This window comes from Oncorhynchus kisutch, linkage group LG23, assembly GCF_002021735.2.
Source record: "Oncorhynchus kisutch isolate 150728-3 linkage group LG23, Okis_V2, whole genome shotgun sequence".
Lineage (NCBI taxonomy): Eukaryota > Metazoa > Chordata > Actinopteri > Salmoniformes > Salmonidae > Oncorhynchus > Oncorhynchus kisutch.
Window position 1 is genome coordinate 24,006,052 of NC_034196.2, and position 27,326 is coordinate 24,033,377.

General features: G+C 42.6%; 1 protein-coding gene across 1 annotated transcript; it reads right to left on the reverse strand.

Annotated features, from left to right (window-relative positions):
* Positions 1–1,800: 1,800 nt before the first annotated feature.
* Positions 1,801–27,297, reverse strand: LOC109868039 (ER degradation-enhancing alpha-mannosidase-like protein 3). Its single transcript, XM_020457436.2, has 20 exons — positions 26,447–27,297; positions 26,213–26,258; positions 25,423–25,523; positions 24,687–24,726; positions 24,242–24,354; positions 23,877–24,030; positions 23,493–23,627; positions 23,294–23,399; positions 18,710–18,807; positions 18,242–18,367; positions 17,798–17,881; positions 17,632–17,715; positions 17,400–17,524; positions 17,028–17,193; positions 16,716–16,870; positions 13,828–13,939; positions 13,400–13,570; positions 12,991–13,156; positions 4,570–4,755; positions 1,801–4,138 (listed from the first exon to the last, which is right to left on the reverse strand). The coding sequence occupies exons 1-20, from the start codon at positions 26,587–26,589 to the stop codon at positions 3,813–3,815; spliced, it is 2,637 nt and encodes an 878-aa protein (XP_020313025.1). The 5' UTR covers positions 26,590–27,297; the 3' UTR covers positions 1,801–3,812.
* Positions 27,298–27,326: the final 29 nt, after the last annotated feature.

Consider the following 27,326-nt stretch of genomic DNA (forward strand, 5'->3'; position numbering starts at 1 on the left):
CAGGAAATCCTATTTTAATAATGGGCATGGTAAGAATTGACTACTAAAGTGCGAGTCATAATTCCCATGACACCTTCTAGCAAAATCTGAATCTCCGTCATTCATTTATTCCATAGGATATTTTTAGATTCACTTAAAATAAGGTCTGCGTTTCGTGTAGGCTTACACCACCTTGCCAATTTTATAACTGTAGATATCCATAGGACAAGGTAATTCTGATCAATATTGGCTAAATATAAGTGAAGATAAAAAAAAATTGTAGAGTGGATTTATGAAAATATGTTGACAAACGTTACCTTATCCTAGTGAGATTTACACGGGTATCAAAACGCCGAGGCGGTTTAAACCTGCACGAAACACAGACCTTATCTGAAGTAGATCAAGACATTCTCTATGGAAGACATTAACGGTAAAATAACGAAGGAACCCCTTTCAAGTTCAGCTGCAAGTTATTACAGGAATTATAAAGCGTCAACTATTTCTCTGTAAACCATATACCTTTGACTAATCCGGAAACTAACACCTCGAAAACAAAACGTTTATTCCGTTCTGTATTTTATCTAACGGATGGCATCCATGAGTCTAAATATTCCTGTTAAATTGCACAACCCTCAATGTTACGTCATAATTACGTAAAATTCTGGCAAATTTGTTTGCAAAGAGCAAGGCGGCCCAAACTGTTGCATATACCCGGACTCTGCGTGCGATGAACGAGAAAATACACAATTTCACCTGGCTAATATTGCTTTTAGCTAAATATGCAGGTTTAAAAATATATACTTGTGTATTGATTTTAAGAAAGGCATTGATGTTTATGGTTAAGTACACATTGGAGCAATGACAGTCATTGATTGATTGTTTTTTACAAGATAAGTTTAATGCTAGCTAGCAATTTACCTTGGCTCCTACTGCATTCGAGTAACAGGCTCCTCGTGGAGTGCAATGTAATCAGGTGGTTGGAGCATTGGACTAGTTAACTGTAAGGTTGCAAGATTGAATCCCCCCAGCGGACAAGGTAAAAAATCTGTCTCGTTCCTAGGCCGTCATTGAAAATAAGATTGTGTTCTTAACTAACTTGCCTAGTTAAATACAGATTAAATAGAGGTGTAAAAATAAATAAATCGGCAGATCGGCGCCCCAAAATACCGATTTCCGATTGTTATGAAAACTTGAAATCGCTCCGATTAATCGGCCATTCCGATTAATCCGTCGACCTCTAGTTTGGAGTGGCCCAGACTGGGCAAGGAGAACACGTGGGTCTGGATTGTGAGAGGGCGCAGCCTGCTGACCATTGTAGGAAGCATAAACTGCAATACAGATGTATTACTAAAACTATCACCAGAGTAATAGGAGTAGCCGTTTACATAACCTGGACCCAGGGGTAGACATGACATAGTAAAACTAAATCCAGGACTATCCATTTAGTATATGTTACGTTTCGTATAGTATATTAATTTGTGGATATCCATCATCCATTTTGTATGATACTTTACAAATAGCATTTTTTTGTGGCTAACGTTAGCTAGGCTAGGAGTTAGAGGATAAGGTAGGGTTAATGTTAGCTAACATGCTAAGTAGTTGCAAAGCAGCAAAAAAGTTATGTATTTGCGATGTTCCTAACTTTCTAAAACGCTGAAGTTGTCCATGAGATTTGAACACTCAGCCTTTGGGTTGATAGACATTCGCATTATATGCCCACCCATCTACTCTCCCCTGAAAGAAAATGATTTTATCAGTCTCCAAACCTCACAATAAAGCAGTAAAACAAGTAGGCTACTGAACTTAAATGAAAAACTGAGATCATGATTCTTAATTTATTGACAAGATCAAGTTGCTTCAGCTCTCAAAGAATCTTCACAAAATACAAAGTACATTAGAATCTGATACCGTGTTACCAGCATTAATCACTTTGGCACTTTTAGGAGCTTCAGCTATTCCTATCAACATTTCCAAAAGGCAAATAATATTTGCAGAATAAATATCAAAAAAGTCAACCTATATTTAATGTCTCATGGCGCTTTCCTCTCTGAGTGGAGAGTAATGGTCATAGATGCCATAGATGTATACAGGTAGACTTTTCCTTGAATACACATCTATATAGATGGCAATGTTGGAATAAGATTTCAAATGTGAGCAGCAACAATGACCGGTCTACTACACTGTTAACTGTTTGGAATACACTCATGACAAAACACTGTTTTTCTTTACAAACCATTCCCATGTTCACACAGGGATCCTTGGAATATAACCCACTTTTACACCTTAAAATTATATATTACACATAAAACCCATGCAAAAATTATTCAACATCTGGCAGATAAAATTGAGACTCAGGAATGAATGATAAAATACGCAGATGTGAGTGACTGCATTTGACCATACACATATAAACGTTATGGCTGTTATGGCTGTATGGTACACACAGACACATTCATGCCTAGGTAATCTCACACTGCAAAAAGAAAGATGAATGGAAAGAGAAAAAAGAAAACAATGGAACAGTCTGATGTTTTTAAACGGTCCATACAGACAATCATACAAAGGCTGTTTGCAATGAGACACCAAACAGACACACTGTTTAGTGTGCTGTGAGCTGTTTGAGGAGCAGTCCCTGGGTGTGGCCCCACCATGACAATAGCTCTAGTAGGAAGATGCCCATGTACCAAAGTGCATGGCATTATAAGACTCTGGTGGCAGTGGTGAAGACAGGAAGAGTACAAACCTAGAGCTAAAACCATCCGATAAAGACCTAGAAGAGGCATTGGCGTGAACTTAAAGGTAGACTCAGCGTTTTAAAGTTGCAATGAGCAGCTTCGCAGATATTGAGTTAACTGCAATGCAAGACCTTCTTCTCACACAGTATCTGCATATCATGCACTGGTGTGCTTCACACTGCTACAACATGGTAGCTACGGATCCAAAACAGCAGAGAAGTTTAGTTTGGCACTTAAACGGTCTTAGTTGTTACGGATATCGGCCAGATATGATGTTTACTTCGTGTATCGCCGAGTCTACCTTTAATAATAACCAACTGACATTTGAAAAATGGAATTTGCAAGACTAAGGTCGATACAAGGTCTTGATTCGGTAGTGTAGTAACGATCACACACATTCAAGTATTTTTCACTCTTAAAATTCCCTGATTTACCAGTACAAAATAAATAAGACTGAAGTCATCAGTTCACTGAAATTGGCCCCTTATCGAAAATCATTATAGTTTGTTATTCTTGTGAGAGATAACGCATCTCTTCAAAAAGCACTACTTGCCACAATGTGGAAATTAACACACATCACTGTATTGACAGGACACCATCTTGGTACAGGGGACAATAAAGAAATCCCCTCATCATTGCAGTAGCTCAACACAATCTAGCCTACAGTACAGAGACTCAAACACAAGGCTTCAGACAAAGGTGCCCTATATCAGCCTAATATCCCCTCCTCCACTTACCTCAGCTATTTCTCTGAAATGTGCACATCATCAATTCTCTTACAAGCATCTGACTAAATATATGTCATCACCACAATACAACTGGGGATGAGGCTACAGTAGCAAGGTAGGACTAACAAGCTATGTTTGTGTAGCACTACCCCTGCCCAATGCCCATCCCTTCCTATACATGAATACATACTGCAGTCCCAATAACGATTAACTATAAGAGAAGGGAGAGTGAGTGAGTCAGTGGGATTGACTGTCATACTAAGCTCCCCTCTTGGTTAAAACGATCAATTCAGTCCAGTCCCGAGCGTGCTTCAAGGCAGTGAGGGCTCTCTTTTGGCACAGCAACATGCCTATAGACACTGACCAGGGATCAGTGCTGGGGAGCCCAGGGCTTGTGGTCAGTGGGAGGGGATTGAGGAACCCGACTGTCCTGAGATCCGGGGTCTGTATTGGGGTCGTTGGGGCTGTGGGAAGGGGGCGAGGCAGCAGTCTGTCCATAAGAACACAGCACATGATCGCCTCCAGGTGTTAAGCAGCTGTCTCCTTGCTGTCTGTACTCCTCTTCCTCCAACACCACCTCTCCCTTCTCCAGGACAAACTTCAGGGTGGGGCCTCTGGCCTCCCCCTTCTCTAGCTCCCCCTCTTCTGCCAGGCGGAACTTGATGTTCATCTTCCCCAGGGGCTTATCTGCTTTGTCTGGAGTAGTGATCAGAGAGAGAACAAGAAAGAGAAAGACGGGGACAGAGGGAGCGAAGAAGACAGTGTAAGTGGAAAACATGTAATCTGTTACACCTCAAACATGTAGCATTTAAGTTACAGAAGTGGTTTTGTCATTGAACCCCAAAAAACGATACTAAAGTTCAGAATGAAACATGGAGTGAGGTTTTTGGGCTGTTTGACCTTTGCTAAATTTAGAACCCTTCATCCTCATATCCAGGCTGCCACTTTTTAAATTTGATTTATTACATTTTACACTTTATTTAGACTGTTGGCGACAGATGAGGAGACAAGCAAATTGGAGAACAGCAGGAAGCATAGATGCGGTAATTGAACCCTGGTCTTCGGTGGGGAGCATTATATGTGACTGACCGCTAGACCACAGGCTTTGCACAAGCCCCCTCTCTTACCTAGCTGTCTCTCCTTGGGCAGCATCAGTACATCTACGTTGCTGTGATCCTCCAGAGCAGAGGTGAGCAGCGCCCCCTCCTGGCTGAACAGGAAAACCAGAGGGATGGTGATGTCAGCCGTGGACCCTCCATCTCCCACCATCTGGAACAGGGGCGTCTCTGCACTGTTACTCCCTTCCCGGTGGTCTAGGAGGGACGGTGAAACATGGGAAATTGAGTTTTGTAGGGAAGCAATCCAATGTTAATTGTTGCCTAGACTTTACTACACTCAAATCTTGAGAAAACCCCCGACTAATATTGCAGTTAGCCATGACAGCATTTATAATAGAATGCTTGTGACCACACACACATTCTATTGTTTAATAGAATGAAACAAACAGGCATTCTATTTTTGCTCTATTATAGTGGCCACAAGGCTACATGTGTGCAAAAATAATGTTCAATGAGTTTCAAAAATGACAATCACCCTCACTCACACATACGTGTTACTGTCAAGTTCAACACAACAAAAACAATATCTTTGGGCTACACAGCACATTATTACATTGTACACTTTCTGCCTGTGGACATCTGTTCTACAATGTGCCAGCAGAGCATGATACCCGTTGGCATAATGGATCTCTTTCAGGCAGAGAGTAACACCTGGCATACCCCTTTTATCCACTGTATTGAGAAAGAGGGAACGTGTGTGGTGTTCCTTTTTATTTATTTAACTAGGCAAGTCAGTTAAGAACACATTCTTATTTACAATGACGGTCTACCAATAGGCAAAAGGCATCCTGCTGGGACTGGGATAAAAAAATATCTATCTATAAATAAATACTATATAGGACGAAACACACATCACAACAAGAGAGACAACACAACACTACGTAAAGAGAGACCTAAGACAACAACATACCAAGGCAGCAACACAGCATGGTAGCAACAATATGGTAGCACCGAGGTAAAGACAGTTTCAAGTTGGATATTCAACGGATATTCGCGCTTTCAAACCACTTGAGCCACAGACTCCAAATAAGTGTCATTATGTTGGAAAAATTGCGCGCAACATTGCACAGGTCTTATTTTCACGATTTGGACATTAATTCGCGTTCCAAAGCTAATAAACATATGGAAATGTGAGCAGCATTTTGTATTCCTAGTTGAATTCGTTAGGGAGCGTAAACAAAGCACAGACTTTAAAAAAAATGTTACATTCGAATTTCAATAGCTCATTGGTCATGTGACCTAATGACTTCAAACAAGGTTCAGAATGTCCACCGACTACCCTTCTATATTGCACACCTTCTAGTTTGTCCATTTTCATCTCACAAGATTTTACATTAATTTTTCAAAATGTAAAATTTCAATAGCCCCTTGGTCATGTGACCTAGTGACTTCAAACATGGTGCAGAATGTACCCTTCTATATTGCACACTTGTTTGTGTACTGTAAAATCACACGGTGTAATGTACAATTTTCATAGTTTTAAATTTCAATAGCTCCTTGGTCATGTCAATTACACACCTAATTAGCGTGTAGTGGATATACACCCATATTGCATAACCTCTAGTTATGTCTCTTCTATATTGTTAGAAATTAATATTAGTTTGACAATTTTATGGGTTCAGTTCAGTGTGTGTACCCTTTTCTTTAATATTTATCTATAATAATTGGTAGTTCTAAGTACTTATTTTCCCATTTATTTTTTATTTTTCCCACAGTATTTAACTACAGTACACAATAGGAGAGAGACAGGTATCTCCTTTCGTCATTAATATCAACCACTATAATCTAGTAGTAGAGTTAATTTCCTTTATGCCCATTCTACACACAGCCTAAATTATAGGCACTGAACCATTTACAGGACAATAATAAAAGTAGCATATAGGATCCAACCCTCACAGAGTGAATAAATGTAGAGCGTGTGTAGACTAAGAAAAAAATAATTAAGTGACAGTTTCATCAGTACGTGCTTAAAGAAAGATCACAAAGATCACAGATGACAGTGCCCACCAAATCTATGACAGAGAATGAATTGTAAGCAACAAAGTGTGTTTGTCAAAATAATATCTGAAAATGTCAGTTGTTGAACATAATACTTCTATTTGCAATAGCAATTTATGATCTATGCAGTTGAGGAATATTCCATGTACCAACACTACATGTAGGATGGACATTCCCACATACAGGGTTTTTTAAATGTATTTGATTTTTTATTGAACCTTTATTCAACCAGGTAGGCCAGTTGAGAACACCTTTATTCAACCAGGTAGGCCAGTTGAGAACACCTTTATTCAACCAGGTAGGCCAGTTGAGAACACCTTTATTCAACCAGGTAGGCCAGTTGAGAACACCTTTATTCAACCAGGTAGGCCAGTTGAGAACACCTTTATTCAACCAGGTAGGCCAGTTGAGAACACCTTTATTCAACCAGGTAGGCCAGTTGAGAACACCTTTATTCAACCAGGTAAGCCAGTTGAGAACACCTTTATTTAACCAGGTAGGCCAGTTGAGAACACCTTTATTCAACCAGGTAGGCCAGTTGAGAACACCTTTATTCAACCAGGTAAGCCAGTTGAGAACACCTTTATTCAACCAGGTAGGCCAGTTGAGAACACCTTTATTCAACCAGGTAGGCCAGTTGAGAACACCTTTATTCAACCAGGTAAGCCAGTTGAGAACACCTTTATTCAACCAGGTAAGCCAGTTGAGAACACCTTTATTTAACCAGGTAAGCCAGTTGAGAACACCTTTATTCAACCAGGTAAGCCAGTTGAGAACACCTTTATTCAACCAGGTAGGCCAGTTGAGAACACCTTTATTCAACCAGGTAGGCCAGTTGAGAACACCTTTATTCAACCAGGTAGGCCAGTTGAGAACACCTTTATTCAACCAGGTAAGCCAGTTGAGAACACCTTTATTCAACCAGGTAGGCCAGTTGAGAACACCTTTATTCAACCAGGTAAGCCAGTTGAGAACACCTTTATTCAACCAGGTAGGCCAGTTGAGAACACCTTTATTCAACCAGGTAGGCCAGTTGAGAACACCTTTATTCAACCAGGTAGGCCAGTTGAGAACACCTTTATTCAACCAGGTAAGCCAGTTGAGAACACCTGTATTCAACCAGGTAGGCTAGTTGAGAACACCTTTATTCAACCAGGTAAGCCAGTTGAGAACACCTTTATTCAACCAGGTAAGCCAGTTGAGAACACCTTTATTCAACCAGGTAGGCCAGTTGAGAACACCTTTATTCAACCAGGTAGGCCAGTTGAGAACACCTTTATTTAACCAGGTAGGCAGTTGAGAACACCTTTATTCAACCAGGTAGGCCAGTTGAGAACACCTTTATTCAACCAGGTAAGCCAGTTGAGAACACCTTTATTCAACCAGGTAGGCCAGTTGAGAACACCTTTATTTAACCAGGTAGGCCAGTTGAGAACACCTTTATTCAACCAGGTAGGCCAGTTGAGAACACCTTTATTCAACCAGGTAGGCCAGTTGAGAACACCTTTATTTAACCAGGTAGGCCAGTTGAGAACACCTTTATTCAACCAGGTAGGCCAGTTGAGAACACCTTTATTTAACCAGGTAGGCCAGTTGAGAACACCTTTATTCAACCAGGTAGGCCAGTTGAGAACACCTTTATTCAACCAGGTAGGCCAGTTGAGAACACCTTTATTCAACCAGGTAGGCCAGTTGAGAACACCTTTATTCAACCAGGTAAGCCAGTTGAGAACACCTTTATTCAACCAGGTAAGCCAGTTGAGAACACCTTTATTCAACCAGGTAGGCCAGTTGAGAACACCTTTATTCAACCAGGTAGGCCAGTTGAGAACACCTTTATTCAACCAGGTAGGCCAGTTGAGAACACCTTTATTCAACCAGGTAGGCCAGTTGAGAACACCTTTATTCAACCAGGTAGGCCAGTTGAGAACACCTTTATTCAACCAGGTAAGCCAGTTGAGAACACCTTTATTCAACCAGGTAGGCCAGTTGAGAACACCTTTATTCAACCAGGTAGGCCAGTTGAGAACACCTTTATTCAACCAGGTAAGCCAGTTGAGAACACCTTTATTCAACCAGGTAGGCCAGTTGAGAACACCTTTATTCAACCAGGTAGGCCAGTTGAGAACACCTTTATTCAACCAGGTAGGCCAGTTGAGAACACCTTTATTCAACCAGGTAAGCCAGTTGAGAACACCTTTATTTAACCAGGTAGGCCAGTTGAGAACACCTTTATTTAACCAGGTAAGCCAGTTGAGAACAAGTTCTCATTTACAATTGCGACGTGGCCAAGATAAAGCAAAGCAGTGTGACAAACAACAACACAGAAATAATTACAATTTCGCAAATAAACACTGGAGTGATAGATGTGCAAGTAGAGATACTGGGGTGCAAACCAGACACCTAGGTATTTGTAGTCCACATATTCTAAATCAGAACCGTCCAGAGTAGTGATGCTAGGCGGGCGGGCAGGTGAGGGCAGGGATCGGTTGAAGAGCATGCATTTAGTTTTACTTGCATTTAAGAGCAGTTGGAGGCCACGGAAGGAGAGTTGAATGGCTAGTTAACACAGTGTCCAAAGAAGGGCCAGAAGTATACAGAATGGTGTCATCTTCATAGAAGTGGATCAGAAAAACACCAGACACAAGAGCGACATCATTGATGTATACAGAGAAAAGAGTCGACTCGAGAATTGAACCTTGTGGCACCCCCATAGAGACTGCCGGAGGTCCGGACAACAGGCCCTCCGATTTGACGCAATGAACTATCTGAGAAGTAATTGGTGAACCAGGCGAGGCAGTCATTTGAGAAACCAAGGCTGTTGAGTTTGCGGATAAGTTCCTAACTTCCCTGAAAAGTTGCATATCGCGGGGGCTATTCGATGCTAATGCGGTACGCCACAGAATGTTTTTGTGCTGGTCAATGGCAGTCAGGTCTGGAGTGAACCAATGGCTATATCTGTTCATGGTTCTACATTTTTGGAATGGGCATGCTTATTTAAGATTGTGAGGAAAGCACTTTTAAAGAATAACCAGGCATCCTCTACTGAAGGAATCTGCTTGCTGAAGTGTTTTAGTTTGACTATGATAAGGGGTGGTCGTTTGACCGCGGACCCATTACGGATGCAGGCAATGAGGCAGTGATCGCTGAGATCCTGGTTGAAGACAGGAGAGGTGTATTTAGAGGACAGATTGGTCAGGATGATATCTATGAGGGTGCCCGAGTTTACGGATTTGAGGTTGTACCTTGTAGGTTCCATGATTATTTGGGTGAGATTGAGGGCATCTAGCTTAGATTGTAGGATGGCTGGGGTGTTAAGCATATCCCAGTTTAGGTCACCTACAGGACAAACTCTGAAGATAAATGGGGGGCAATTAATTCACATATGGAGTCCAGGGGGCTGGGGGCTGAGGGGGGTCTGTAACAAGTGGCAACAGTGAGAGACTTATTTCTGGAAAGGTGGATTTTTAAAAGTAGAAGCTCAAACTGTTTGGGCACAGACCTGGATAGCATTACAGAACTCTGCAGTAGATTGAAACTCCACCCCCTTTGGCAGTTCTGTCTTGGGAGAAAATGTATACACATACATAAGAGGCATTTTTCAGCTATGATTTTACCACTCAGAATCCAGAATGGATATGACAATGGGGCCAGCACAAGACGTAATACACCTTTACAACAATCTACTTTTTGATCTTCACTTCTTATCTGGTAAACTGCTACTATGTGTCAAGAAAAGATCCCCAGTTAGGAGTTAGTGTACTCCAGTAAAAAAGGGCTGGTTTAGATGAAAAACTATTGCCCCAGGCCTCCCGGGTGGCGCAGTGGTCTAGGGCACTGTATCGCAGTGCTAGCTGTGCCACTAGAGACTCTGGGTTCGCAGCCAGCCGCGACCGGGAGGTCCATGGAGCGACCCACAAATGGCCTAGCGTCGTTCGGGTTAGGGAGGGTTTGGCCGGTAGGGATATCCTTGTCTCATTGCGCACTAGCGACTCCTGTGGCAGGTCGGGCGCAGTGCACACATTGGTGCGGTTGGAATAACTAAGACCTGAATTTGAATGCCGCGTGTTCTGATTCCTCCTCCTCTTTCTGTCCAGCAGGGTCAACAAAAACACTTGGGCTGATGGTTCATGCAGATACTGGGGAAGCAATATAGAAATGTATTGATCCCTTAAATGATTTTACATCAGCTGAAGGGCTTTATAATTTGATACAAACATTATTGGGCACAGTCAACAGCACAAAGGTCAAGGTAGGGACAACAATACATCACACAAAGCAGCCACAACTGTCATTAAGTGTCCATGATTGGACACTTACAAAGAGCTCTTTGAATGAAGAGATGGAGATAAAACTGTTTTTTTTACAGTCGCTAACTGCAGCGAACTGAAAAGAGGAGCCATTCACATTCTGATATTCAACCACATACTGTAGAGGGAAAACTAAATTAGTTAACAGATCGTGGTTAGTTCGTTAGCTAGTTAACTAGTTTCACACAGATTGCCAGGGTCCAGTAAGCAACTAACGCGTTATAACTTGAGGAACGACAAAGAGCCGTATACCAGTTAATACTAGAGCGAATTGGTTAGGTTATATTAGCCATCCCGGATCCGGGATCGTGAATACAGCCTCAAGCTCATTACCATAACGCAACGTTAACTATTCATGAAAATGGCAAATGAAATGAAATAAATATGCTAGCTCTCAAGCTTAGCCTTTTGTTAACAACACTGTCATCTCAGATTTTCAAAATATGCTTTTCAACCATAGCAAAACAAGCATTTGTGTAACAGTATTGATAGCTAGCGTAGCATTTAGTGTAGTATTCAGCGGGCAACATTTTCACAAAAACAAGAAAAGCATTCAAATAAAATCATTTACCTTTGAAGAACTTCGGATGTTTTCAATGAGGAGACTCAGTAGCAAATGTTCAGTTTTTCCCCAAAAATTCTTTGTGTAGGAGAAATCGCTTCGTTTTGTTCATCACATTTGGCTACCAAAAAAACCCGAAAATTCAGTCATCAAAACGCCGAACTTTTTTCAAAATTAACTCCATAATATCGACTGAAACATGGCAAACGTTGTTTAGAATCAATCCTCAAGGTGTTTTTCACATATCTCTTCGATGATATATCGTTCGTGGAAGTCTGCTTGCTCCTCTGAATCACATGGAAGAATGCTTGCAGCTGAAGATTACGCACCAATTTCGAAAAAGGACACCGGGCGGACACCTGGTAAATATAGTCTCTTATGGCCAATCTTCCAATGATATGCCTACAAATACGTCACAATGCTGCAGACACCTTGGGGAAACGGCAGAAAGTCTAGGCTCGTTCCTGGCGCATTCACAGCCATATAAGGAGACAAGGGAAAACAGCGCCTCGAAAAGTTTGCTCACTTCCTGTTTGAAGTTTCATCTTGGTTTCGCCTGTAGCATCAGTTCTGTGGCACTCACAGATAATATCTTTGCAGTTTTGGAAACGTCAGAGTGTTTTCTTTCCAAAGCTGTCAATTATATGCATAGTCGAGCATCTTTTCACGACAACATTTTCTTGTTTAAAACAGGATTATTTTTTAATCCAAAAATGAAATACTGCCCCTAGAGTCTCAAGAGGTTAATAATGATATCTAATCTGATGTTGTAACGTTAGCTAGCTAACGTTGGCCGTCACACGATAAACTCAGTTATTTGATCAGTTAAATTGGCTAATGTTGCTCAACATTACTCTGGCTAACGGAGACTTCGATCCAGCTAGCAAGATACTTAACAATGCTAATACTTGTTCCACCACACATTCTCCCTCACCTCAAACTTCCCAAATGTTTTTCGGTTACAGCTCGTGAAGTACACTTGACCACCAGTGATGCTGTAACTAGTCAATTGGCTGTCTCCTCTTTCTTCAGTTACGGTGCGCTGCATTCTGTCGTTATGTGAACGATTGGCTGAGCCTACGGCCACGAGTATTGCTCCAAACGTGCATCTCTCGTTTGCTTACAGTCAGTAGTGATCCAACCCCTCCCTCCAAAACTTTTGTCAGATCTACACGTAGGTCACCTATTTTGGATTCAAAACGAAAGGTGACTAGTTTGCATCCCTGAGGGAAGGCTCGTGAGTGACATGAATGAAAAAAGGAATGGCATATCAATCAAAGCCTGTTAGGGGACTAACTTAGAAGGGTCAAACACAGAACTACTGTAAACTCACACAAAAAAGTGAGTGATTGTAAGTAGTTACAGTAGACAGTAGTGCACTAACAATGCAGACCAACATGGCCTTCTCAAACTAGGTTAAGCCCCACTAAACTCTTTCCCTAAGCTCCTGACCCTTACAGCAGAGTAACAGGCTGTGTCCTGATATTATGGACTGTGTGGGTGTAATATGAGAGAGAGAGAGAGAGAGGCAGAATTTGTGTGTGAGACTTTTTCCCTCACCTATGAAGATGACTCCGATAGCCCCCGCCTCCTGTAGCCTGCGGGCCTTGGCAGCAAACATGCAGTCGCCACGCAGTGCAAGGGCAATGTGCCCCCTCAGCTCCTGAGCATTCTCTATGGGCCCACACGCTGTGTAGGGAGAGGTCTTCACGATGCTGCCCTTCACCTGGGAGAGGAGAGTGAGAGAAGGGAGGAGAGATTCCTGTAAATACTCCATACAGTAGTGACACATGCAGACTTCCAAAGAGCTCCAGAAATATCCAAAACTAATGCTGACATGGGTAAATATTTAAATTAGAGTCTTTGGGTGATACATTTAAGGGGACTAGGAGGTGCATGTTTGTCTTTTATCAATATTGTGTGACATATAAAGCAAATACAAATAAATGCAAGATTCAAGAAAGCTCACCCCGTGCTCCTGCTTGATTAGGTCCATTCCAAACTTGGCTGGTCCAGCAGTCAGGACCATTCTACCCAGATATGGGGGGGATATGAGCTGAACGATGAGGGGCACTACTTCCTCCTCTGGGGTCTGGGTCACCTCTGCCACCAGTTTCACCCTGTAAACACCTTCATGTGCCTCATTAAAAGAAAGACATTGGTGAAATGAATTACACAGGAGCATGAGGGAAACAGGGTAATGTTGCCCTGCTAACAATAGAATGCTAGGTCACATCCCAAATTGCACCCTATTCCCTATATAGTGCACTAATTTTTACCATGGACCATAGGGTTCTGGTCACAATTGTGCACCGTATAGGAAAAGGGGTGTCATTTGGGATGCAACCTTAGAGGCAATAGAGTGCTATTGATAAATAAGCTGCTCAATCATCTTACCCCATGTGTCTCTGTTGCCCCAGCTTCATTCAGTGGGGTGAGGGAGATGCCCATGCTCCTCAGAAACTCCACTGGCTCCATACCGTGGTCGTGAAGTGGCAGCTCGATGCCCCTGCAAACACACACACAATCATCAGATAGGGAATTTGATTAAGATGAACTGGGGTAGACCCCGGGCAAAAGCGGTGAGGGAGGCCCCTCTCAAATCAAATAGTCATCTGTGCTGCCTGGTCATATTGTCAACAAGGCAGCATGGTGCAATGTTCAGAAACATACAAAATGTAAAATACATTTTGTATGTTAGAATTTTCAAACTAGTTTTCCTTAAGACGGCAGATAAAGTACATATGTTTTTTTAAATCAGGGGAGCATGTGAAAACTCGGAATCCTCAGTCATTACTCCACATTAGGGTTGGATAGGTTACTTTCTAAATGTAATCCGTTAGTTCCTAGTTACCTGTCCAGAATTGTAATCAGTAACGTAACTTTTGGATTACCCAAGCTCTAACGTAATCTGATTACTTTCAGTTACTTTCCCCTTAAAAATGACTCACCCATTTTGAACATTATATTGTTTTTTTTCCCATCTCTGAGCAATGTTGTATCGATTCCCGGGATCATTACTCTGTATCTGAGCTATTGTCGTTGAAGGAGGCCGACATTTGGCTGGTATGAAGTATTTATAACTAACTCAAGATGGTTCATCTGTGTCGTTTACAGTGGGAGCAAATGAAGCAGTGGGCAGAACAAGCACGAGCTATTGATATCCTATTGGTGCGTTGTAGAAATATTTGCATATTTCCATTAGCGAACGCCTCCTCTGAAGTGATCATGTGCACAAACTTAATTCAACCTTGCACTCCTAAACAACGTCCTTTTCAACAACTTTGGCAAATCGTCAAGTCTATTAAAAGAAAACTTCGTGCACTGTGTTCGTAACATATTCTAGTTTTGGGAACAGAAATGTATTGAGCTTTTGCACTGAAGCGTCCCAGTTTCACCTAGTTCCATCCTCTCCCACTACTGGACTTCCTCTCACTACCATATTTGGTGGTGATAAAACATTCTAAACGGACGCTTCAGTTTTGTAGCCCCTGTGACGTGTCTGGATTACCCAGTCTGTGACGTAGCACTGCGATGAAGCCGCTATCACTACGCTGGGAGTTAATATTACGACTTTTAGATTGTGAAAACATCTATCTTACATTACAACACTGGCAGATGTCAAAACGCGGGAGGTTGTCTTCTTTCCAACGAGTCATTGATCATATTTTTGCGATAGTCTGACCTCAAGAAATGTGTAATTTAACAGAGGGTCCACCATATTTCTCCTATTTGTCTGCCTCTTCAGTCCAGGGTGCATTGCATGGTGCGGATGCCTGGCCATTGCATGTCAGATTACACTCTGCGAGGCACATCGATCTGCAGTTTAAACATAGTGAGATTGTAGACTCCTATATTTATAGTGGAGTTTGTTTAGGCCCTTTTACACTTAACTACCTAATACACATTCTGATATAGACTTTGGTATTATTGTGTGTAGCTACATTTGCTAGCTAGCCAGCCAACCCATGGAGAATTGGATTGTGGGTTTTGTAGTCGGTGTGAGCTGCAGATTACAACAATGATTTTCACGTTATACCTTATAATAACAACAACATGAATCATTTGTTCACAGAAGATATTGTTGTCACAATGTTATTTAACACTGTAAATTGTAGGAATGTGTGGTTTTGGGTGGGATTTTCCTTTAAGAGGTAATATAAAGCCAAAAATGAATATTACCAATTGAACTACATCTATAGTAGGATAAATCAATGTTAGAGTTTACATAGCTGGCCATAAATGGATGTTTCATTTTCCTTTATGTGTTGGTTATGTAGGCTTTTTAGCCCATCATTTTCTACTACATATAATAATGCCATATCTTTACATTTCCAGTCCTTCCAATCAATTTAATATCCCTTGATCCACAAAAAAGGACTTGGAAATATGAAATATAGATTACCCAAATTGTTTTACCTGAGCATAACCCAACAACTAAGGATTTATAAGCCTACTCTGTTGTTTATGATTTTGTTGTCATGGAGGATTGATTGGGCTCATTGCTTAGAGTTGAAAAAAAGAAGCTGCTCTCATGGAATGGCTCGCTTTGAGAACTACAGAAAAGTGCCATTTGCATGTGAAAATGTAATGCCATATGTTGCATTTGCTATTGGCCTTTTGTCTGTTTTTTATGGTGACACTTTCATATCTCGATAATATGTTTAAAGTCTATCAAAAGTGTGAGAGTTTAAGCATGTGTCCGTTAGGTCTTTGGATTGTTTTTATCAGCACAAATTAGATTGAGCAATAAAAGCCCCACTCTTCTTAAAGTAAACTACTTTAACAGTATGGACTGGAGAAGTTTAGAACGGAGGAACTCCCTCAAACTTCTATTCCAAAGGCTGTAAACCACACTATGAAGCTGTTGCAAGAGAGCATTTTTCATTGGCTGTCCACTGGTTGCAAAAAAACAATGATTGATAGGTAGTTAAACTCATTCAATTCAACCATTATACGTGTTAAAATACACATAGGCCTACACATTTGTGAACAGCCATCCACATCAACCACAATCCATCCGTAAGGTGCAAATAGCTAAATGAGAGAGCAGCAGTGCGATTCACATCAATGCGCTATGTACAGTAGATATCAATAATAAGTGATATCAGTATTGCCAGTAGGCTACACCACTGATGTCATCCTTCCCTCCAAGCGTTTATTCAAGTTGTATAATTTTGGGATGCCGGGGTTAACACAAAGGATGTAACAGAAGGAAAATTGAAAGAAGAAAAAAATAAATCTTAGTGAATGTGCAGCTATTTACAACAACAACACAGACACACCTGTCAGGTGACGCGTGGAAAGCCCGGCCCACCCCAGTCAGGTACTTGTAGCTGTCCCTTATGGTCTTGGCAAAGGAGGGGTTGTTGGGGAACAGGGTCTGGGTGCTGGGGCACGAGTAGGTGAACAGGTCCTCCTCCACGGCAGTAGGCGCTTCCTGGAACGTATAGACACAAAATGGCGGATCAGTTTCAGCTCTTCTGACCATAACACACGTTCATAACTGGACAGCTGGTTCAAATAGACACCATATGGCAAATCAGTTTCAGCTCCTCTGACCATAACACAACTGTTGGTAACTGACTGAGCCTCACCGTGTTGTTGCCCCGACAGGGGGGCTGTGAAGTGGACAGGGAGACAGGCAGCAGGTGGGCCTCGGTGGTGAAGATGTATTCGTCGATGTCGAAGTGAAGCTGATTCTTCTCAGAGAACAGAAGGTACAGGTACTTAAACATCTCCGCTAGGAAGAATGAGTCCATCCTAAAGAGAAAGGGAATGTTTGAAATCACTTGAACAGAACAAATAATGGGTCACGTGACACTGTCATTTGAGCTCTCTTGCTAAAGACCAACATATCCATTAGTAATATTGGAAATAGCACAGTTGAAGGCTGTAGTGAAAAGGAATCAGTGGAGATGACCTGAGGTTTCAGATTTGAACCCATATGTTTCACTGTGTTCCCCTACCTATCCTCGTGGGTCCCTGTGCGGACATCCTGCACAGCTGCAAACCCACAAGGCACCCTGGCATGAGCGTTGAGCTTCTCCACTATGGACTGGCCCACTCTGAGGTAGTAGGGGTCACCTGTGGCCTGTGGAAGGGAAAACATGGTTTATCCCATTCCCAATCCCTCTCTCAAACAGTTCAGGGTACACCATTACTATGCACGTTGGCTTTTCACAGCAGGAACAGCATTACCTTGTAGAGGTAGTAGGTGCTTTCTGCAAACTCTGGCCTCAAAGGGTGTTGACCCCAATGAACTCTGAACTCCGTGGTGAAAGCCTGCAACGTGAGGAATACCATGCAGTCAAGCAGAGCTGAGAGCAGATATTATCCTCTGGACTCAAATGTCACTTTTTCTGACCTCAGGGAGAAACTTGTGTTGCTTGGTGACCTGGTAGAGCATTTCATGGGTCTCTATGGCTGGTTTCAGGTCTCCTCTCAAAACCTATAGTGAAGAGGTTGATAAGGCAGTCTTTACTATGAACAATTCCCTTTCAGAGCGTATACTTGATCATTCAACCCACTTAAACTATAGAAACTCAACCTACAATCCAGAGAACGTTCTTCTGCTGTAGTGGAAAGAGATGTGGTCATGATGATGTCATGATACAAACAGAGGGTCTCATTGTTCACTTATGTCATATTTGCATTCCAAATAGCACCATATGGGCCCATAAAAAAAAGTTGTGCACTGTATAGGGAATAGGATGCCATTTGGGATGCATCCTATGTCATATTATTAGAGGCAGGGGGGCTAACCATAACCCTGACAAGTGGCGATGAGAGGCTGTGTTATGGGAATTACCTGCAGGCCGGGGAAGAAGGCGAGTAGGGAGTCCATCCAGCTGCGGACGCTCACCGTGGGGTTGTGCATGTGCACGTTGAGCAGCAGCGGAGGCTGGCTGATGTACTTCATGATGGCGCTGTAATGCTGTAGGAGACAACAGACAGCCGGGGTCACTACAAGATACCTACATTATGCATGATGTGTTTTGATATGGGGGGTTAGATCAGTGATGTGACTGAGACCCCGTTTACACGTCATACTAATGTACATCTTGTTTTATCTGACTTCTATCTGACCACAGTTAATCTGAACTCAGAGCATTTGAAATGAACATGTCTTTTTTGGTGTCTGGTTCTGCAATCTGGATGCAGGTAGCATTTTAAATTCAAATGTAAATGGTGTCTGAGAATTTGGAGTGTTATCTACAAGCATAGAGCAATATATTGCAATATATCTGCAGCTGGTGATAGTACAGTAGAGTCTCACAGTGTTGAACCTCTCCAGGTAAACGTTGTCTCCCAATAGAATGTAGGCCTTCATTAGGTACTCATAGTAGGAGTCAATGCCAGCACCCACACCACTGTCTGAAGATACACAGAGGAAGGGAGAGGGGGGAGATACTGTTAATATAGGACCTGACTGAGCTAATGTAGATAACAAAACAGGCAGAGACACATATTCAAAACCAAACTCGTAGTATCGGAAGTGACTAAATGGTATATAAAGGAACTGAGTGGGACGATGCGTCATCACATGATGCGAGGTGATAAAATGTTTGTTCCTACTGCTAAATTTTTACTTTAAATGAGAGAGTGGTTGACTATGTGTGAAGGTGAGGGCGAGTGTGCTTTCTGCTAGAGGTCAACCGATTATGATTTTTCAACGCCGATACCGATTATTGGAGGACCAAAAAAAGCCAATACTGATTAATCGGACGATTTATCACACTGCTCAAAAAAATAAAAAGGTAACACTAAAATAACACATCCTAGATCTGAATGAATGAAATATTCTTATTAAATACTTTTTTCTTTACATAGTGCTGACAACAACAAAAATCACACAAAAATGATCAATGGAAATCAAATGTATCAACCTATGGAGGTCTGGATTTGGAGTCACACTCAAAATTAAAGTGGAAAACCACACTACAGGCTGATCCAACTTTGATGTAATGTGCTTAAAACAAGTCAAAATGAGGCTCAGTAGTGTGTGTGGCCTCCACGTGCCTGTATGACCTCCCTACAACGCCTGGGCATGCTCCTGATGAGGTGGCGGATGGTCTCCTGAGGGATCTCCTCCCAGAACTGGACTAAAGCATCCGCCAACTCCTGGACAGTCTGTGGTGCAACGTGGCGTTGGTGGATGGAGCGAGACATGATGTCCCAGATGTGCCCAATTGGATTCAGGTCTGGGGAACGGGCGGGCCAGTCCATAGCATCAATGCCTTCCTCTTGCAGGAACTGCTGACACACTCCAGCCACATGAGGTCTAGCATTGTCTTGTATTAGGAGGAACCCAGGGCCAACCGCACCAGCATATGGTCTCACAAGGGGTCTGAGGATCTCATCTCGGTACCTAATTGCAGTCAGGCTACCTCTGGCGAGCACATGGAGGGCTGTGCGGCCCCCCCAAAGAAATGCCACCCCACACCATGACTGACCCACCGCCAAACCGGTCATGCTGGGGGATGTTGCAGGCAGCAGAACGTTCTCCACGGCGTCTCCAGACTGTCAAGTCTGTCACATGTGCTCAGTGTGAACCTGCTTTCATCTGTGAAGAGCACAGGGCGCCAGTGGCGAATTCGCCAATCTTGGTGTTCTCTGGCAAATGCCAAACGTCCTGCACGGTGTTGGGCTGTAAGCACAACCCCCACCTGTGGACGTCGGGCCCTCATACCACCCTCGTGGAGTGTTTCTTACCGTTTGAGCAGACACATGCACATTTGTGGCCTGCTGGAGGTCATTTTGCAGGGCTCTGGCAGTGCTCCTCCTGCTCCTCCTTGCACAAACGCGGAGGCAGCGGTCCTGCTGCTGGGTTGTTGCCCTCCTACGGCCTCCTCCACGTCTCCTGATGTACTGGCCTGTCTCCTGGTAGCGCCTACATGCTCTGGGCACTACGCTGACAGACACAGCAAACCTTCTTGCCACAGCTCGCATTGATGTGCCATCCTGGATGAGCTGCACTACCTGAGCCACTTGTGTGGGTTGTAGACTCCGTCTCATGCTACCACTAGAGTGAAAGCACCGCCAGCATTCAAAAGTGACCAAAACATCAGCCAGGAAGCATAGGAACTGAGAAGTGGTCTGTGGTCGCCACCTGCAGAACCACTCCTTTATTGGGGGTGTCTTGCTAATTGCCTATAATTTCCACCTGTTGTCTATTCCATTTGCCCAACAGCATGTGAAATTTATTGTCAATCAGTGTTGCTTCCTAAGTGGACAGTTTGATTTCACAGAAGTGTGATTGACTTGGAGTTACATTGTGTTGTTTTTTTGAGCAGTGTATACAGTTGGGAGAACAAGTATTTGACACACTGCCGATTTTGCAGGTTTTCCTACAAAGCATGTAGAGGTCTGCAATTTTTATCATAGGTACACTTCAACTGTGAGAGACAGAATCTAAAACAACGATTTTTAAGTAATTAATTTGCACTTTATTGCATGACATAAGTATTTGATCACCTACCAACCAGTACGAATTCTGGCTCTCACAGACCTGTTAGTTTTTCTTTAAGAAGCCCTCCTGTTCTCCACTGTATATTAACTGCACCTGTTTGAACTCGTTACCTGTATAAAAGACACCTGTCCACACACTCAATCAAACAGACTCCAACCTCTCCACAATGGCCAAGACCAGGGAGCTGTGTAAGGACATCAGGGATAAAATTATAGACCTGCACAAGGCTGGGATGGGCTACAGGGCAATAGGCAAGCAGCTTGGTGAGAAGGCAACAACTGTTGGTGCAATTATTAGAAAATGGAAGAAGTTCAAGATGACGGTCAATCACCCTCGGTCTGGGGCTCCATGCAAGATCTCACCTCACAGGGCATCAATGATCATGAGGAAGGTGAGGGATCAGCCCAGAACTACACGGCAGGACCTGGTCAATGACCTGAAGAGAGCTGGGACCACAGTCTCAAAGAAAACCATTAGTAATACACTATGGATTAAAATCCTGCAGCGCACACAAGGTCCCCCTGCTCAAGCCAGCGCATGTCCAGGCCTGTATGAAGTTTGCCAATGACCATCTGGATGATCCAGAGGAGGAATGGGAGAAGGTCATGTGGTCTGATGAGACAAAAATTGAGCTTTTCGGTCTAAACTCCACTCGCTGTGTTTGGAGGAAGAAGAAGGATGAGTACAACCCCAAGAACACCATCTCAACCGTGAAGCATGGAGGTAGAAACATCATTCTTTGGGGATGCTTTTCTGCAAAGGGGACAGGATGACTGCACTGTATTGAGGGGAGGATGGGTGGGGCCATGTATCGTGAGATCTTGGCCAACAACCTCCTTCCCTCAGTAAGAGCATTGAAGATGGGTCGTGGCTGGGTCTTCCAGCATGACAACGACCCGAAACACACAGCCAGGGCAACTAAAGAGTGGCTCCGTAAGAAGCATCTCAAGGTCCTGGAGTGGCCTAGCCAGTTTTAGGTTGTAGTTATTATAGGACTATTTCTCTCTATACCATTTGCTTTTCATATACCTTTGACTATTGGATGTTCTAACAGGTACTTTAGTATTGCCAGCCTAATCTCAGGAGTTGAAGTCTTGGAGGCTTGGAGTCATAAACAGCGCAATGCTTGAAGCATTGCGAAGAGCTGCTGGCAAACGCAGTAAAGTGCTGTTTGAATGAATGCTTACGAGCCTGCTGCTGCCTTCCACCGCTCAGTCAGACTGCTCTATCAAATCATTGATTTAATTATAATAATACACAGAAATATGAGCCTTAGGTCATTACTATGGTCAGATCCGGAAACTATCATTTCGAAAACAAAACATTTATTCTTTCAGTGAAATACGGAACTGTTCCGTATTTTATAGAACGGGTGGCATCCATAAGTCTAAATATTGCTGTTATATTGCACAACCTTCAATGTTATATCATAATTATGTAAAATGGTGGCAAATGAGTTGGCGGCCAGGCGACCCAAACTGTTGCATATACCCTGACTCTGCGTGCAATGAACGCAAGAGAAGTGACACAATTTCCCTAGTTTAATATTGCCTGCGAACATTAATTTATTTTAACTAAATATGCAGGTTTAAAAATATATACTTCTGTGTATTGATTTTAAGAAAGGCATTGATGTTTATGGTTAGGTACATTTGTACAACGATTGTGCTTTTTTCGCATATGCGCTTTTGTTAAATCACCCCCCGTTTGGTGAAGTTGGCTGTCTTTGTTAGGAAGAAATAGTCTTCACACAGTTCGCAATGAGCCAGGTGGCCAAACTGCTGCATATACCCTGACTCTATTGCACAGAACGCAAGTGAAGTGACACAATTTCCCTAGTTAAAATAAATTCATATTAGCAGGCAATATTAACTGAATATGCAGGTTTAAAAATATATACACTTTTTTTGTATTGATTTTAAGAAAGGCGTTGATGTTTATGGTTATGTACACATTGGTGCAACGAGAGTACTTTTTTCACGAATGCGCTTGTTAAATCACCCGTTTGGCAAAGTAGGCTGTGATTCAATGATAAATTAACAGGCATCGAATATATGCAACGCAGGACAAGCTAGATAAACTATTAATATCAACCATGTGTAGTTAACTAGTGATTATGTTAAGATTGATTTTTTTTTTTTACAAGATACGTTTAATGCTAGCTAGCACCTTACCTTGGCTCCTTGCTGCACTCGCATAACAGGTAGTCAGCCTGCCAAGCAGTCTCCTCGTGGAGTGCAATGTAATCAGACATGATCGGTGTCCAAAAATGCTGATTACCGATTGTTATGAAAACTTGAAAATCGGCCTTAATTAATCAGCCATTCCGATGAATCAGTCGACCTCTACTTTCTGCATGGCCGAGTGTGTGACAGTGGATCTTTGGCTCACCCCTGCGGACCCAGTCTCCATTGTGGATATTGATGACGGTGCCCACAAGGTCACTTCCTCTCTGTCTCTTCTCCCACAGGACGTCCAATGCTTTCCTAGCATGCACCTGTGAAAAACAGAAACACAGGGTTATCATCTTCATACACACTGGCCAATAAATACAAGACACTATCGATTATTACTGGAATTACTAATGTACCTCGAACACAGCCTCCCCAGACAGCCGACTGAGAGCAGCAAACTCCAGAATCATGGTGCCTGCACAGGCTGTACAGGTGTCTGACTCAGTGCCTGTGCGTGACAGGGGGTTAAGGACCCCATACCTCAGGTTTACCTGGAAACAAACAGACAAGAAGTAAGTATATTGAATGTACTACATGCATATTGTCAGATAGCTTTGTAGTCTTATTACGATCTTGAATCACTTTTAATCCTCTATTCATATTTGACTGGACAAGTCCGGTTAGACCTGCATCTGGTACTTTTCCGTTCATGTGACATTGTGGAAGTTCTGATAAACAAGGTTTTGCACCCAGGGGTCCCGAGAAAACCAGAAGCGTGGAGACTGAGTGAGGTGTGTTACCCTGGGGTAGGGAAGGCCACTGGTAGTGTTGAAGGCAGGCAGCAGTCTGTGGCCCAGCTCCTTGGCCATGTGGAGCAGCTCATCTCTGTACCACTGCATCCTCTCCCCCCGCTGACGGAGCATGTCAGCCATCACATGCGCCCCCAGCAAGCCTCTGTAGGGAGAGCAAGATGATGGTGTGGTGAGCATGTGGCAATGCCCAGACAATTTACCATTCATCTCAATATAAAAATACTGTCAGCCCTATATTATGAAGTCATATAGTTATTTTATCATAAAGTCAGTAAGACATTTGGACCAGTATCGTATACAATCTTGGTGAAGCTCTGTGTAGTAGTGAGACAATGCATTGTATAGGTTCGTACCCCAGGACTCGGATGTTGGTCTCAAACACAGACACCACCACATCATTGTCCAGCCTGACATCCCTCAAAGTCCTCCTAACTGCATCCTCAAATTCATCCAGCTTGTTCAACACCTGGACACATGCACAAAACAAATGCATTAATAGGGTAATAGACAGAATAAATAAGTATTTCTATACTTAGGCAAAAAAAGACTTACCTAAAAACACAGCTATTTGAATAATTCCTGTGAATTACTACATTTCAATTATTTTTTGCTAAGGTTTCCAGAACCGCAAGAAAGAAGGACTAATCATTTAATATACTGCCATTGACTGTATGTGTGTGGCTCTGAGGGGTTGTCAGGACAATGGATCCCATTTGCTCATTGATTTCTCTATAGACATCAGTGTTCCTATAGCTGATTCAAAAACTTACAGCCAGACAGACAGGATAAGACACTCACCACTAAAGTATCCAGGGTGTCGACCAGTGTGAGGGAGAACCTAAGAGAGAAAACAGGGCTATATTCATTAAGGAAAGGGGGATACCTAGTCAGTTGCACAACTGAATGCATTCAAAATGTACCTTTGAAATGTGTCTTCCACATTTAACCGAACCCCTCTGAATCAGAGCACACCATAGCAAATATTTACAACAGTTTCAGTCATTTTCTTCCATTTGGTGCTTAATAAATATGACCCAGGTCAGGAGGATGGCATACTGCAGTGCACAGCAGAGGATCTGGATGCTGCACCATGTCAGCTTCACCATGTAGTCTCATTGTCTATTGTGTTTCCAAGTTAAGTGTGTTTTACAAGGTCTTAAGGAAGAATCAGAGAGAGGTTGGATTCCCTTGATTTGTTCCTTCCTTGTATTTTCATAATATAGGCTAGGTTTTCCCCACATGATTTCACAACACACCTCAATTCATTTCCTTTTCCTATGAAAATTACATATTGAAAAACATGGGACATCTTTCTCTACCTAGCCCCCCATCCCTCCACCAGTGCAGGGGATGACATAACAGACACATAATGAATCCATTGTGAGACCGAGTTGGCTGAGTGGCTGTCTCTCTCTATACATCAAGAGACCCCTTTGAGTACAAAAGTAAGCCGATGAACAGCTAAAATCACCATAAAGGCTAAACGCAGAGAAACCACATGTTGTGAGGAGGCTTTCCATACAGTTATACTCACTTCCCCAGAGAGTCATCGATGTCTCCCCTGTTGGGCTCCAGGCCACGCACCCTCCCCCTGCAGCTCAGAGGCATCAGCTCGTCCGCTGGGTATGCATATTTCTGTGGCAGAATCAGGGCACGGGGCTACAGTCAGGGTACGGTACACATACTCAATAGGAGGAACATTTGTTTAAATGTTTGAATCAGCGGAGGCTGCTGAGGGGAGGACGGCTCATAGTAATGGCTTGAATGCAGTCAATGGAACGGTATCAACCAATAGAAACCACATTTGATACCATTCCATACCAACCATTATTATGAGCCGTCCTCCCCTCAGCAGTCTCCACGGGTTTGAACTTAGAAGTATAGGCCGAGTGTATGGCACACAGTCAAGTTAGAGAGGCTGTTTGAGCAGTAACATAATATTAACTAGGGCTGGGACGATACCAGTATTGCGATATTTGTTAAAATTGTGGCAAGGAAACAAAACACCAAGCGGATTTGACTTCTTCAGGAAAACAGCCATAATGTTGGAAACAAACAGCATTATGATGTCATCCAGAGTCACATTTATATATTTTCCAAGCTCTAGTACACAATATTTAACATAACATTAAAGGACCAAAAAGTTCTTTACTTTGCGTTTTTGTTTTGCCATAAAAAAAATATTGCAATACTGGAAACCATAAACAGCAGCATGCCCTGACATGGTCAGTAATACAGATGGACAACAATAGCTACAGGTTGAAACATTCAACTTTGCTTAGTGTAGTTGAAAGTGGCAATTATGTGGTCAGACACAGACTTACCATATAGCTGCCATAGGCATGATCAAACATCTCAACAATCTGGTCCCTGTAACAGAAAGAAATATACAAAATCAACATAACCAAGTCATTTCTAACAGACAAGTGGATGGATAGATAGTGATGGTGTGTTTAATGATTTAGTCCCTTCATCTTTTTAGTATGGACTTTGCCACTCAGTAGAGGTGGGCATTGGGTAATACTGGAGTGTGTGATCATACACAGTTTTTATTTCACCTGATTTTGGACTTTTCTTCAGGTAACATGGTCAGACCTTCTTGGCCATTGGCCCAGCTAAGAAGGCTTGTGAGGAGTAGGGCTCTCAGCATCATGGAAATGCCAGGAGAACCCTGTGGCGGGCAAAACAGTTTTTCTCCCATTTAATCTTTGACAGGTCTGTACACAAGTAGGTGTTCCTGTGCTCTCAATGACACCCCAGAAATATCAAATAATCCAATGCATTTCCTCTGCATGGTGTGGCCTCATGGACAAGCAACAAGAGTTCATAAAGTTGACAACTGGCTGTCTCCACTACAGTTGATGGGTTTAGCTATCAAGCTAGTTGTCAAAATGGCTAATTGACAACAATTTCACATTAACCCATACCTTACAAAAAAAGATTGCAGTTTTGAAACGGCAGTAACTGCAGTAGACTGTGGTATTTTGGACGTAGTAACTGCAGTGTACTGCACTGTAACAGTAGTTACACTGCAAAATCACTGCAGTTAAAAACAAAACTGGGACGCAGTATTTGCATTATACTGCAGTTATATAGCTCTTTAACTGCAGTTATATTGCAACGTTTTTTCTTAAGGGATAGCAACTGTCAACAACCAACAGGTTACTTGATATGTACACAATGTTACCCCTGGCAGTTCAGGATAATGAATTAGCTAGCTGGCTTAACAAGTGAACCAGTTGACATCTGTACAGTAGACGTGTACCTAGCCAACTTGCTAGCTAGATAGTAGCTATGTCCATATATTTCGAATCAAACACGAAGCTCCTTGTGTTCACTACTAATGAGAGTTCCCAGTCTATAATCAGGCGTATACTCCAAAGAACAGGGAGGATCGCCATTAGGTCAGCTTGCTTGCTGGCTAGCAGCTAGTTAGCT